Source organism: Acinonyx jubatus, chromosome A3 (assembly GCF_027475565.1).
Source record: "Acinonyx jubatus isolate Ajub_Pintada_27869175 chromosome A3, VMU_Ajub_asm_v1.0, whole genome shotgun sequence".
Lineage (NCBI taxonomy): Eukaryota > Metazoa > Chordata > Mammalia > Carnivora > Felidae > Acinonyx > Acinonyx jubatus.
The window spans coordinates 119,383,790-119,398,851 of record NC_069388.1 but is presented as its reverse complement, the minus strand read 5'-3'; the positions used below and the strand labels follow the sequence as shown (position 1 = coordinate 119,398,851).

General features: G+C 49.4%; 1 protein-coding gene across 4 annotated transcripts in view; it reads left to right on the top strand.

Annotated features, from left to right (window-relative positions):
* Positions 1–10,658, top strand: part of KLHL29 (kelch like family member 29) — a 309,817-nt gene extending 299,159 nt beyond the window's left edge. For all 4 annotated transcript variants that reach the window (XM_053201183.1, XM_027033274.2, XM_027033275.2 and 1 more), the window contains 5 exons: positions 51–233; positions 437–617; positions 5,696–5,889; positions 6,249–6,393; positions 8,449–10,658. In XM_053201183.1, coding sequence (XP_053057158.1) covers positions 51–233; positions 437–617; positions 5,696–5,889; positions 6,249–6,393; positions 8,449–8,632 — 887 coding nt within the window. In that variant the 3' untranslated portion in view covers positions 8,633–10,658. The remainder of the gene's footprint in view (positions 1–50; positions 234–436; positions 618–5,695; positions 5,890–6,248; positions 6,394–8,448) is intronic.
* Positions 10,659–15,062: the final 4,404 nt, after the last annotated feature.

The window sequence follows — 15,062 nt, the reverse complement described above, 5'->3', positions numbered from 1 at the left end:
GCTAACAGCGTGGGGATGTGTCCAAAGGCCGTGCATCTGTATCCCTGCAGGTGTGGCTGAGGTCATCGTCTTGGTTGGGGGCCGTCAGATGGTGGGGATGACCCAGCGCTCACTGGTGGCCGTCACCTGCTGGAACCCACAGAACAACAAGTGGTACCCCCTCGCCTCACTGCCCTTCTATGACCGAGAGTTCTTCAGCGTAGTGAGTGCCGGGGACAACATCTACCTCTCAGGTGAGGCCCCCCCCAGGGCTGGGGACCAGGCAGGGACTTCCTAAGGGCTCCCCTCCCCACACCAGGGCTAAGGAGAGCTGAGGCCCGGAAGCCTCTACTTTGCAGGTGAAGTTTTGTCTTCCTGCCCCGGGGGCCGGGCCTGCCTGGCCGTGGGCCCCGCCTCACTCCCTGCCCGCTCTCTGGACCTCCCGTACTGCTCACAGGTGGGATGGAATCAGGGGTGACGCTGGCCGATGTCTGGTGCTACATGTCCCTGCTCGATAACTGGAACCTCGTCTCCAGAATGACGGTCCCCCGCTGCCGGCACAACAGCCTTGTCTACGATGGGAAGATTTACACCCTCGGGGGACTTGGCGTAGCGGGCAACGTGGACCACGTGGAGAGGTAATGAGGCCACAGTCACAAAAGCTAAAATCACTTTGCTCCTCCACCCCAGCACCAACCCAGCCGAGGCCGACTGGAGACGGGACATTTAGAGGGCAATAGTCCCAGGCTCTTCAAACACGGCAAAGGGAGAGGACCGAGGGTGGTGAGAGGGAAGCAGGAATGATGACGGCTGGCCCAGCCGCTGAGATGGGGCACTCTTGTCCCATTCAGGGGTCAGACAAGCTGGAGGCATAGTGGTGCAAAGGCACAGGATGGGCGCAGCTGGCCTGACCGGGCAGCTAGGAGGCGCACTGGCACTGGAAGTCCCAGCCCAGAGCAGCGCTGAGACATGGGGCAAAGCTGCAAGCAATGGCCCAAATGTGTGCCACGTCAGTGGCTGTGACTCCAGGTCCCTGCCGAACGGGAGGTTCCACACCAGGGAGCCCCTTCCTCCCTCTTTCCCACACATCCCAGGAAACCTGCTTGCCACACGGGGAACAGTCACTGCATGCAGGTCTGGCCAACCATCTGGAATTCTCTAGAATACAAAGTAATGGGCCGGAGAGCCATGCGTGTAAGCCTGCCCTCTGCTGGAAATCCCAGGCTGGCTTCCTCACTGAGGCCCATTTAAAACTGGCCACGCGTAGTGTAGGGATCAGGCGGAGGCAGAAGGGGCGTAGGCTGGAGGTGGGCACTTCGCGGGGTGCAAAGACCATCTTTTCCTTTGAGCTGGAGCCCATCCTTGCAGAGGACGGACACTGTGGGGAGAAGCCACAGAAAGAGCTCAGGAAGGCTCATGAGTCAGCAGCAAACAGGGGAGGCCTCAGTGCAGTCCTGCTCTGTGAGAAAAAAGTGCCCAGAGAGCCCCAAGTCAGACTGAGCTGCTCCCCAAGGACCGGCCCAGGAGGTCACAGCTCCGGTCCCCAGAGCTCTTCTTCCACATCCTTCCCACGTGCTTGCCCACCACCCTTGGCCCACGTCATCAGCTGTCACAGAATGCACATCTTCCCGTGCGGCAGCTTTCTGCTTGTGGACCCTCATGTACCCCTCAATTTGTATTTTTTCCCTCAGTGGCTAATTGGACACTTGACAAATGTTACAGCAAAGATAGTTTCAGAGTGAGACGAGCTCTGGATATTCACTGTGGGCTTTTAACTCCCCCAAGTGGAGCCCAGAGATGGCTCAGTAACAACATCTAATTGTCATATTGATTTGGAGATAATGGGGAATCCCTGTGTGGTTATGAGGATATTAATACTGCTGTTGAGCCCGGGTCACCCCTGATGCTGACAGCCTTCAGTGGGACCCACTGCACGGCCATCATGTCCCAAGCCTTCCAGAAGCACCAGCTCCCAACCGTTTGTCATCCAATAATAAACACATGAAAAAGGAGACATTTTCTATGTAGGAGTAAACTGAGCTAGACCTGTCATCCTGTCTTGCTTTTGTCAGCTATTTTTAATCTCCTAAGATGCTGATTACTCATTTTGCAAACTTATACTTGTTGATAAATACAGGGATTTGTTCAAGGATCAAATGCACGAAGAGGGGGGACAGGCTCCGCTCCCCCTGGGCTCAAGAGCAATTCTCCAAGGCCTGGAAGCAGCCTGTACTGGCCTTCCCTGGGGGCTGGGCCTTCGTTCCACTGTGAAATACCCGCCCGCTCGAGCACAGTGTGAGCAAACCACCCCGGAACTTTAGGAGATGGGGAGCCCCCCAGGACAACAGGGTGCCCGGAGCCCTTCCTCAGCCCTCTGGTAGACCTCTGGGTGGTATGCATACCAATGGGGTGGAGGACACAGGCAGAGGAGACGCGCACTGCTTCCCGAGGAACGGAACGTAGCTGGAGCCCCTTTGGGCAAGGAATTTCTGTGCCACATGGTGGCGATGAGAATTCAGGGTGACAAGAAGGTCAGGGTAATGGGGACAGACACGAGGGTGCTTTGTTCCCCAGAAAGCGCTAATGGTACAAATTGCTCTTATATTGATAATGAATGAGATATATGGTACATTATAATTATATTACATTACCGTATTACAGGAATAGAGCAAGATTATATAATTATAGATTAAAACAACAGTGCCATAGACAAACCTGTATTATATCATTATATAAATAACTGGGTCTAATACTTCATAGCAATATATTGCACTAGCTGTGGTTACCGGATAAATGATAGCAGAGTGCCTCACTCCACAGGGTCATTTGCATGTCATTAGCATATCCTTCTCAAGCAGGAAGCTGACAGATTGAGCTGACGGAGGGCTTGTGGCTTGGCAATCAGCCACCTGGAATAACAAACTCTCGGGAAATTCGCATTTGGCGGAATGTGCCATTATACCGAAAGCCTGAAGACAGCCACATAATCTTCCACTGTCACCCAGCTCTTCTGCAGGAGCTCTTTGGATCTCTGCCATATTGGCTTAAAAAACAGATATCTGAACTTCTGACACTGTCCAAAAAGACACTTACTGCATTGCCTATTAAGCCACATATCATTCGACTGGGGCTTAACTGAATCAGCGCCTGCTGCCCTGTAAGGTACTTCAGCCGCTTCTCAAACCCGGAGTCTTCCCAGGCACAGAGCTGGACGTCCCATCCCTGTCCCCTCATCCCTGTCTCAGAGCCAGGAGCACCGGCTAAGAGAGGCCATCTTCTGGATCACTAAGCTGTGACCATGTTATGGCCCGTGTCCCAGGGAGGCTGCTGGGAAAAAGTGGGCCCTGTGTGCTTCCCAGGAAAGGTGTGCTGGGAAAAACCCAGCCCACAGCGGAGGCCCCACCTTGGGTCCGGAACACGCGAAAGAGCCATGTGGTGAGCGGTAGATGGGCCACCAAGTGGAAGGTCCAGAGTGAATGCTGGTGAGACCAGCCCTCTAGGAACAATTGACAGAGACGCTGAGAACTGAGATCCAAGCTGTCCAGGAAGACCTCAGATACCCCAGTTCCTTGGCTGATCTGCTCCATCCCCAATCTCTCCCCATCAGCTGCTTCCTGTCACTTTTGTCCCTGCCTTGTCCGGTACTCGCACTCTATCACTTCTCCATGTTCTTACTTTGCCACTTTGTCCTGTAGTACACGTGTCACAGATCTGTTCAGCCCTGACTCGTCCCCTTCTCCACGCCTACCCCCGGGGGCTGAACACTGGTGGAGAAAATCCCACCATCCAGTAGATTGGCCCCATGACAAAGTGAAGTCGTCCAACGAATACTGGGTCCTTCATGCTGCAGGGTCCTGTCAGCGGTTTCTCTCGCTCTCAAGAGCATGTGGTTCTCGTCTCCTCCTCCCCGATCAAGGCTCTGAGCCCACAGACTCCAATACTCCTGCCGGCACTGACTCCTACTTCACAGAGAAGGTGGAGCCCTCAATCAACAACTCTCTGGTGTCCCTGCCGTCACTTCTGCATATGTACTGACGCTCACGCCATCCTTGCCTTCCTCTCTCCCGCCCACACGGGCACCACTTCCCTCTCCACTCTGGACCCTACTTGCATCTTCCCACCAGGGGCCTCCTTTGATCAGCCATCCCCTCTCTTTCATATACATTTAATCTTCTTCTTATCCATTTGGCCTCCTTCCTGTCGGCACATAAACACAAGTAAGCCCTTCCCCCTAAAATTAAAACAAAACCCGTGGTATGCCGTAGCTCGTTCATACTGGCTCCCAAGAGGTGACTACTACCTTTATAGGAATTCTGCAAGCCAGTTGTTAGCTACAGGTGTTATTAAAAATCAAATCATATAAACTTAGAACTAAATAAGTTACATTAAAAACAAAGGAAATCCATACTCAAAACTCATCACTGCTTTTTTTCTTTTTAACTATATTTTTCACTGTCTATGCTCTGGAGGTGATATGTCCACTGTGTCTGTATATGGGTATATGGTGGATATTCTGACTGGCAGTGTCCTCTTCCCAATGCCACATTCAGCCATGAGCCATCGGTAGCTTGAAATCAGCCAAGATGAGAGGATTTACATCACAGAAATCAGCAAGTGCTTACATATCAGGACTCTTTTCCCCTAGCAAGCTTATTTTTAAACACTTCTCAGCATACCACCGACAAAAGCCATCTCTTAGCTCCATATGCCTTCTTAGGTCCCACCTTCTCTGCCCCTTTCCCAGCTAAGTTTCATCCAAGAGAAGTCTCCCCGTCGTGTCTACTGCCTCCCTCTCATTCACTTCGTGATTCACAACTAGCTCTTGACGAGAGCGCCAGGAACCTGTCTGGGACTTCTTTGACCTCCTGCCATATCCCCCACCCGTGGAGCTGTGTGCCCCCTGTGCTGCCACCACTTCCCCGGGGACCCCCTCAGCTCCCCTCTTAGAGGCCAGCATTTCCTCAGAGTGCCCTCTGTTCCTCAGTCTTACTCTTGCCTACGCAGACCCTGTAAGCTCCTCTCCCTTCAGTTTCCAGCTCTGTGCCAACAGCGACCCCATGGCTGCACATCTAGGCCACAGATCTGTATATCCAACAGCCCACTGCACATCCCCAGTCTGTTACCCACAGATGCCTTAAACTCCCCATGAATAAAACAGAAATCATCACTCTCCTCCAAACTCCCCAACCTCGATTCCCTGTCCCCCAGGTAGCACCCCCTCCATCCAACATCCCAAGCCAGAGACCCTGAGTCATCCTAGGTGACTCTACCTTCCTTAACGGCAACATCAATTAATGACTGAACCCTGTCAGGTCACCTCTCCTGTTCCCACCTCCTCTCGTCCTTCCCTGGTCCAGCCCACTGTTTCCCCAGCTTCCAGCCCAGAGCCTGGGTAGACGGGAGATGCTCAGTGCAGAACCGTCAGACAAAAGGGTAGGAATGAGCTGGATAGAAAGGGATACAGGGGCCTAGAAGCTGGGGAGCTTGAGACCAGAATCTGCACAGAGGCAAGAAAGAGCCCACTGGGGTTCAGGAGGAAGGCTGAGAGGGCTAGTTTGGGCCAGAACCTAGGTGATCTCAGGCTCTGCCAGTGATGCCAAGGGCAGGAAGCAAATGCTGGTGCCCCTCCCCGGCACTGTCCACTGCCTTGGTTGTCACCCCTGCCCTGAGCAAGGCCCATCTTTGACACAGGGCTCTTCTTCTCCTCTCTCGACAGGTACGATACCATTACCAATCAATGGGAGGCTGTGGCCCCTCTGCCCAAGGCCGTGCACTCCGCAGCAGCCACAGTGTGTGGCGGCAAGATCTACGTGTTTGGTGGTGTGAACGAGGCAGGCAGAGCCGCAGGCGTCCTACAGTCTTACGTTCCACAGACCAACACATGGAGCTTTATCGAGTCCCCAATGATTGGTAAGAACCAGCTTTCTCCTCAGTCCGGGGCCAGTGCAGCATCCCCACCTCACTGTTTCATTTGTCTCAATATCTTAAGCCCAGAGGTCGAGGTAAGGCTGCAGACCCATGGCTGGGGGCTGGGAGGGGGAGGCAAACCCCCAGCCCAGGTGTAGCTGCTGATCCCACTACCTGGACAGAGGGTGAGCTAGTCCGTGTGCCAGATGCCTGCTGGCCCCGGGCCTTGTCCTGGGGTTAACCAGTGACACTGGAAGTCCTTCCAGAGCCCTTCCTCTGGAGGGCCTGCTGGCAAAGGAAAGGGTGGGGAGGGAGAGGCCAAGAAGAGATGCCCTGACCTGCCAGCCCTGCTCTTCTCACAGACAACAAGTACGCTCCCGCCGTCACCCTCAATGGCTTCGTTTTCATCCTGGGCGGGGCTTATGCCAGAGCCACCACCATCTACGACCCTGAGAAAGGGAACATTAAGGCAGGCCCAAACATGAATCACTCTCGCCAGTTCTGCAGGTGAGGGGCGGCAGTAACTCGGCTAGGGTTGGGGAGGCGGAGGGCAGGGAGGGAGAGACGACGGGAGAGGTTTGAGCACAACAGCAATTGCCCGCCATTCGATGACCAAAGCAATTCCCAGGCCCAGAGAGGCAGCCCCCTCCAACCACAGGTATGGATGTCAGTGCCAGGGCAGAGTGGGAAGTACCCAAGGGCAGCCCATGGCCCACAGGCCCAACCCTGTGGCTCCAGCTGACCCATCTCAAAGCCAGAAATGGAGGGCTTCCTACAGGCACCAGCCCCATGTCCCTCGAGGCCACACCTCCTGGGTGCTATGAAGACAGCTCTCCCCCAGGACCACCTGGCACATCCATCACAGACAGGAGGCGGTGCCAGGCCAGAGCCGTGCGATTCCCTACATGGGACAAGGGGCTTTTCAAGGAATGCTCTGAACCAGGGAGCTGTACAAGGCACAGCTGACTGGGCAGAAACCCACACGGCCCAGCCCCCACAGGAAGAGAGGGGTCACCGTCAGAGTGTGCTTGGTTCCCAATCTGCCTGGCCCCATGGCCCAGAAAAATTAATTAACTCGGGCAGTGAGCCAGCAGAGCCTAATCTTATAGCCCCCTCCTTTCCTGGGCTAAGAGGGACAAGGTATGAAAAGGGGTCCCAGAAACCCCATTTTCAACATTTCCATAGCAGATCTTTCCCGAAGAGATCTTGTGCCCATGCAGAGGTAATGACCAAATCCTCAGTGCTGGTGTAGCAAAGCTAGAAAAGTTGTAACCGACAACTAATGTGTCAGATGACCTGGGACAAGTGACTTCCACTCTCTAGGGAAGTTCTCCTATTTATGAAACAGGAGGTTGGACGAGAGAACTGCTAAGTTCCTATTAGCTTGGAGATGCGACAGCTCTCGAGCCTTTCTCCAAATGGTGGCAGTGCACAAGGCCACTCTGACCACACTGTCGGAAATAAAGACAACTGGAGTTTGAGCACGGCTTATGGGGAGGATGCCTGTGCCTCATCTGAGACCAAAAGTGGGCACAGAAAGACTTGATGCCTGTGAGGAGCTATAACCTGGGGCTTGCAAGAGAAGCAGGGTAAAGATGGGCCACAAAGGGGAGAAATGTGAGGGGCCCAGGTGGCAAGGAACCACAGGGGGTAAGGCTGGAAACTTCAGGTAAGATGTCTGGACTGACATGTTCTGTCCCAGGCTCAGAACTTCAGAAAGAGGTGGAGACTTTGAAAGGGTATCTGTTCAGCTTCAGGGAACAGTCAAGAACACATGGCCAGCAGCTGAAAGGAGGGAGAAAGCAGGGCTGGGGACGCAGACACAGCTGTACATGTGACAGGGTGGCTGAACCACACAGTAAGACAGTAGTACGTGCAGACAGGAGCAGGATGCGGTGTTCTCACAATGGGAACAGCTGACTGAGGCAACAGCACCAAGGCAGCATAGCCTCTTACAGGAAGCTGGCCCAGGCTGCCACGGTAACAACCCTACAGAGGGTGCACCGGCCCTTGCGGTCGTGGGTGGGCAGCGGCATCGGGTCACTCGCGTTAGGCAATCATAGCAGGAAGCTCTGGCTATGAGCGCCTTGGCAAGGGCGAATTTCTCAGTCAAGTAGTCAATGTTCAGCTATGGCTTAGCTCCTAATTATCCTGTCTGCTATCATGCAGACGCATGTTCTCGTCCCGATTTGAGCAGTACGAAGTCTCTGTGTGGACAAGACAAGCTGCTCAGCAGACATTCGGTGAACTGATTCGAGGGCCGTACACAATCATGGCTGTTCTCCTAGCTGTCTTTAGACCGTCTGGCAGGTCCTGGGATGCCCAGCGTACGTGTCACCCACAACACGGAGGGTCGTGTGAGCACGCTACCCATCCTGTAGACGGGCCCTACAGGAAAGGTGTTTTTCTTATACCAGCTTGGGTCACAGGGCAGAGAGTCTTGCACAAGGTGGGAGAGGCAGCTTGCACCAGGACAGGGTATTAAGAATACATCTCCAGGTCCAAGGTGGAAGCTGAATGGCTAATTCTCCGCCCCCCCCCCCCCCCCACTTTCCCCAACAGCGCTGTGGTGCTTGATGGCAAGATTTATGCAACTGGCGGCATTGTTAGCAGTGAGGGGCCTGCCCTGGGCAACATGGAAGCCTATGAGCCCGCGACCAACACGTGGACCCTACTCCCCCACATGCCCTGCCCTGTGTTCAGACACGGCTGCGTTGTGATAAAGAAATATATTCAAAGCGGCTGACATCGGCAGAAAGCCCACGTCGAGTCTGGACAAGTCGGGTGAGGCAGATGCTACTCACGGTGATCAATGTTCAGCAACACCAATAAGAGGCCGATAGACACAATCGAAGAAATCACTGCGCTAAACATTTTGAATACTCTCTACATTGAATGTAGAAAATCATCCTCGCCTTTGGGGGAAATGGGGGCATAGCGCTCCGAGCAGCAGGAACCACAACCATCTGAGGAGCTGGGCCGAGGGCTGGGGGGGGCTCCTGCAAAGGCACTTGCTCTGAACGGAGGCGCTCACTCTGCCCGGTGCAATAGAGTTTCACATATTTTTTCAACTGGGAGAGAGAAGCTGATTTTTCCTTCCTGCAGAGCAAGCTTGATCCCTACACAACCATAGATCAGTTATCCTATGACAATATTAGGTGTCAGGCTCTCTTGGAATAAGATCAAAGTGTCCTTATCACTTTGATTCCTACTTTTGTTTTTAACCAATCTACACTTTTCAGTGGCCGAGAGAAGAGAAGCGACAATACTGTGCTGCACAAGGCCTGGGAGGTCCCTGCTGGTCCCTGCTGGGCTGAGGACGAGTCCAGCCACCCGTGCAGAGCCAGATGTGGCTGGAGCCACAGTGCAGGGAGCAGCCTAGGGACAGCTGGGAGAACCTTTGTCCTTCACGGGTTTCTCTACCTTGTTTTTGCTGGAGGACAGGTGACCGTGCTAGCTTTCTCTTGTCCGATATGAATTATTTAGATTTCCAAGGCATTTTCTTGATAAACAAAAAGGCTATTTTTAAGTACTGAGAGAAGGAGGAGGCCATGAGAGGGATAATGCAGGAATTCCCAAAGCTCTTCGCAGGTAGTGCCAGAGTGGGGCATTTGCTCTAATTTTTTCTACGTGCAGAATAGAGGATCTCTCCTGGGTGGGGGTGAATACCCCCGTTTTATTTTTTAAAAAATGTAACTCCCAGACAGCCCCATTAAGAGCTGTGCCTCATGGAGGCATTGTCAAAGAAGATTCTGTTCTAGAAGGAAACCAGTTCTGGCTCATGACACCAGTCCAGCTCCCTCCATGAGGTCAAGCTGAGGACCCAGGCCGGGTAGGAAGGGAGGAAGGGAGGGAGGGAGAATAAATGTCTACAAAGCACAGGAGACTATTTTTGATATTTATAGCTATATATTAAGGCACCTGCCACAAGAGCTCTCAGGATAGGGACAGCCTTCGTAGACGAGCCATGACAGCCACGACCTGAGGGGCATGAGCAGAATCACTCCTCCTGTAGCATTTTAACCAGAGAAAGGGGAGCCAGGAGGGAGGTCACACCGTGGCTCAGAGAGAAAGGCCTTCCTGCCAGTCCTCAGACCCTCAAACCTCACGCGGTGACCAGTTTCCATTCCAGGGCAAGAAGAAAGCCGCCACCACTGCGCTTGTTTAGTTGAAGTTGGTACCAAATACGCATTCGCCATTTTTATATCTGGGAAGTCAACTTGCCGTCATTTCATAATAAAAACCATTTCTAAGGAGAAAAGGACAGGACAGGACGTGCTTTCCATCTTTCGGTATTTGATGACACAAAATTCCAGTTCTAATGTCGGGCATCAACTTCTAGCACTACAAGTGTGGCTCCCACTTGGACAAGATACCGAGCTTCGTTTATGCAGTTTTTACTATTATTTATTCTTTTAAAAAGTAATAAGCACAAAACTACATACGTTGTATGTCATTTAAAGTATTTATGTCAAACAGGGTGCAAGTGTGAACCCAAGGACCGGAGCACAAATCTCTAACTGCCTGGGGCAGGGCCGATGTTAGCGTTGGCATGCGTCTGCCTCCAAAGGAGGCGTTAGTGGTCAGCGAGACTCAACACAGACGACATTGAAATTCCGCTTCTCTCCTCATCTATCACACTGGAGCAACACTGGCTATTTCTGTGAATGATACAAAACAGGGTTCTCTGTAATGGTATTGTACATAGTATATGTTTATTGTTAAGTTCTTGTTATATTATAATAAATATATTTATAGATCTAGACTCAGAAGCCAGTGGAATGCCTTTGTGTGCATTGATGGCCACAGTGATGAGGAAGTCCATGCAGGCCTGCTCCTGCTCTCACACATCAGCTGTCTGGGCTCTCTCGGAGCCTTTAGTACAGGTCTTGATGATTAGAAAGGACAGGACTCCTTGGCAAGGGAACCCGCAGACCGACTCTCTAAGGATATCCACACGAGGCTTCCCCGGGGGCAAGGGATGACTGCTCACTCTCTTGCAGGGAAGGAAGTTGAACAGAGTAGTAGGAGAAGGTAGATTCACCAGCATTTCATCCAGGCAAAGAGCCCCATGCCCTTAACCCCCAGATCTCACGAAGACCTGGCATCTTCTTGCGAGAAAACATGTGAAGAAGGTGGATGAGGGTAGGTGGTAGTGGGAGTTCTTCAGGGAACTCGGGTAGGGCCTATATTGGTAGAACACACACTTGCCAAATAGGTATCTGCAATGGTATCTTCAGAAACACCAGTCCTAGAGGAAAAGATGGAAGATTCCAGTCACGAAGAGCTGAAATTATAACCTGTTATAAAAACCAAGCGATAGTCTAGTGAGCTCCTTCCTTCTCTACTTAATTTCCCTTTATCAAGGAAAACGTGTTCTCTGGGCCTATGAAGAGTCTGTTTACTCTTACCATAAAAGATATGTGTAAAAGAAAAAAAAAAAAAGACACATGTTATTAGAAGCCCATGTAACTATGGGAGGAGTCTCCCCTGTTGAACTCAAGATACTACCATCAGACCTGGCAAGACTCAGGCACAGAAGAGATGGACCGCATTGTGTGTGTGTGTGTGTGTGTGTGTGTGTGTGTGTGTGTGCGCGCGCGCGCGCGCAAATTTAAAAAAATCATAGCCAAAATAAGGAAACAGTCGGGAAAAATATTTGCAATCCATATGACAAGGGATTAATATCTTTACTGACGAGCCTACATAATTCAATAAGAAAACATTAAGTGATTCCAATTGTTTAACAGATCATCGACCTTACAAGAGGAAACATTGCTAGTAAATATAAGACAGGTTGGTAGTTATCAAAGAATGAAACTTAGACAATGAGGTACCATTTTCACCTACTAAATTAGCTTCCCTAATCTAAAAATAAAAGGGGGGGAGGTGCTGGGAGAGCTCTAAATGCTGATAAGGAGCAGTGAAACTCACTAGTGCCAAGGGTTCTATGAACTGAAATGGCTTCTAGAAAGCAATGTGGCAGATGGCATGTACCAAGAGCCTAAAAAGTATCTGACCCAGTAAATCCACTTCTGTGCATCCATCAGGAAATGTCCTACAATAACTACCTCCCACCTACTGACACTAACTTTATGCCAGACACTGTGCTAAGCACTTAGCGCATTGAATCCTTACAATTCTACAAGATAGCCACCAAAGACAAGCAGCATTATAAACCACACTGTAAGATTCATATTTGTATATGACTGTGATTATGTAAGATATGTACAAAGATATATAAGCTATAAAGATACATAAAATATGTATATAAAAATAGCCAGATGTGCACTCATGAAACTATTAGTTGTACTGATGCAATTATGGGCTGTTTTCCTTCTCTCTTTTCCAAAATGTATATAAAGAGATGTTACTTTTATAATAAAGATACAGATATATTTTAATGGGGAACCAGGGACAGAAAGTAATCTTTCCCCCATGTTTTAGTCTGAGAAATTCTCGATTATTTCCTGTTTTGGCCACCATAAGCAATGGAAAAGTTAGAGTTTAGAATAAAGAAACCAGTAATTACAGATAAGAAAATTGCCAGTAATAATGAAGATGGGTTTTTTCAAACCTAAAGGCCAGGAGTGAAGGGATTATATCTTTATATCTTTCAGGGCATGAAGATTTTCATGAAGCAAATGAACTTCACATTCTTGGAAGGTCAAGGAAAAAAAAAGGATAGTAATAAAGAAGGAAACATTCTAGTTCGACATAAGGATGAATGGATGAGTGCTAAAAATCTGGAATGGGTTACCAAGATCCTTATGAAGGGCTTCTCTAACCTCAATACTATATTTGTGTAGCATAACTGCATACATTATTTTATTCTCTCAACTACCCTAAACATCATAGGGCATCATCTTCACTCTTCAAGAGGAAATAATCTTAGAAAAGCGACCTGAATGCACTAACAGTGCTGCCACACCCAAGTACTCTCCATACATTATCATATCTATTCCTCCTAACAATCCTGCAGGTGGCTATCCCTGCTCCACAGGCTCCAGACGTGAAACAGAGTCTGGTCTAAGGCACATTGGCATTCAAACCCCACTCAGTGAAACTCCAGAGAGCCTGTGCTACATCACATGGCCTCGTCAAGGCTGCCTGGACTTACATAGCTCCTATGACTCCAAGACTAAGGCTCCTTCCTTTTCCCCAAGCCATCTCCGAAATCTGTACTAAGAAAAGGAATTCTGTTAATACAATAGACATGTCTGTGTTAGACACGGCCCTCTTGAGAAGCAAATTTCCCTACACCTTGCGAGAATGTCCACACAGGAAATGGTTCTGGGGGAAGGAAAGAGCCCCCTGAAAGCAGGTATCAGACCATCCACTGCTGCCTCATTTGAAACTCCTGTGAGCCTTCACTCTGCAATAAACTCTCAAGGGGTTCCTAATGTTCTTGCTGACCACAACCCAGGGCCTGAGAGAGGAAAGGAAAGGGAGGAACAGCATTCGTACTTAGGCTGCACCATCCTCAGCTACAAAGGGCATATCATGACCTTGGCATCCAAGAAGTAGGTTCAACTGTTCTCCCACCTGGGTCAAGGGTCTGAAATGTGGAGCCGACTCTAAGAGTCTGCCTTTATCACGTGATGGCAAAAATGAGACCATCCAAGAACCTGTGCTTACCTTCCCAAATTTATAATCCACGTGCTCTGTTATCCTCTAACATTTGGCAGATCACTTGAGTGTCTTTCCTCGTGAAAGATGAGGACAGCCTTTGAGTAGATCATACTAGGTCGATAAGACTATGTTCTCAGCAGGCAAGGGCCATACCCTCTTACCTTCCCCCACAGGGCACTTCACCCTGATGAGTAGTGACAGATTACTCAAACTCTACTGGCAGCAAGGAAAATGTTTTGAGTTATGAAAACTATAAAGGCAAGGCTATGATTCTGCGTAATGTTTTGGCCATCCCTGTTATCTATAGATGACTAAAGAAGCAACAGCTTTTGTTAAAGCATTTTTATTTACCATGTGTATAGAACTCCTTCATTCTTGGTGAAACTAGCCACTGCTAGTGCAAACCTGTGCACCATGGGATCCATCAGCCTTTCTGCTTAGGGCTTCAGCCTGGGGACTTTGCATCCCTGCAGGTAAAAGTCAGTCTTTGAGACTCTACATTTCACCCCTCCACTCTCCAGTACCTCTCCATTGCCTCTGCCTTATTTTTAAGCCCTCATGACTTCTTGCCTTAGTCGTTGCTATAGCCTCTTTCTTCCGGTTATTTTTTAAATAACAACTTTATTGACATATAATTCGCATACGGTAAAACTCATCCTTTTAAAGTATACAATCCAGTGGCTTTTAGTATATGCAGAGTTGAGCTACCATCACCCCTACTCAACTGGAGAACATTTTCATCATCGCAAAAAGAAACCTGAATCCACTAGTAGTCACTCTCCACTGTCCCCACTGCCAGTGCATGGTTACCACTAATCTACTTTCTGTTCTTAGGAATTTGCCTATTATGGACATGTCATATAGAAGGAATCATACAATACGTGGTCTCTTGTCTCTGGCTTCTTTCACTCAGCATAGTGTTCTCCAGATTCACGTATGTTGTAGTGTAGATCATTCCTTTTTATGGCCAATACTCCACTGAACAGGTATATTAAGTGGATATACATAAAAACAGATACATCTGGGGGCACCTGGCCAGCTCAGTTGGTAGAGCATGTGACTCTTGATCTCAGGGTCATGAGTTCAAGTCCTACATTGGGCAGAGAGGTTACTTTTAAAAAAATTGTTTTTAATGTTTATCCATTCATTAGTTGACAGATGTTTGAGTTGCTTCCACATTTTAACCATTAAGAATTATGCTGCTATAAACTTTTGTATACTGTTCAAGATTTTGAGATTAAATAAATTTGGGAAATGCTAGGTAAAACAAGGTTAAACAGGCTTCTACTATAGTACTTCTCAGGGTCAAAAACAGACTAACATTCATTCCAATTTTACTACAATGGATACACAGGCAATGTTTTCCAAACTTATGTGGCAACAAATTGCCCCCCATGCCCTAGAAAACTTCTCTTCGAAAATTATGATATAAGCTCAAATAGTCACATGGGATTCTGGAGTCAATACATCTGACCCTCATCTTTGAGAGAAGCACAAGAGCAAGTAAAGGTAATATTGTGAAAGATTCAGAAGCAAATTCTGAT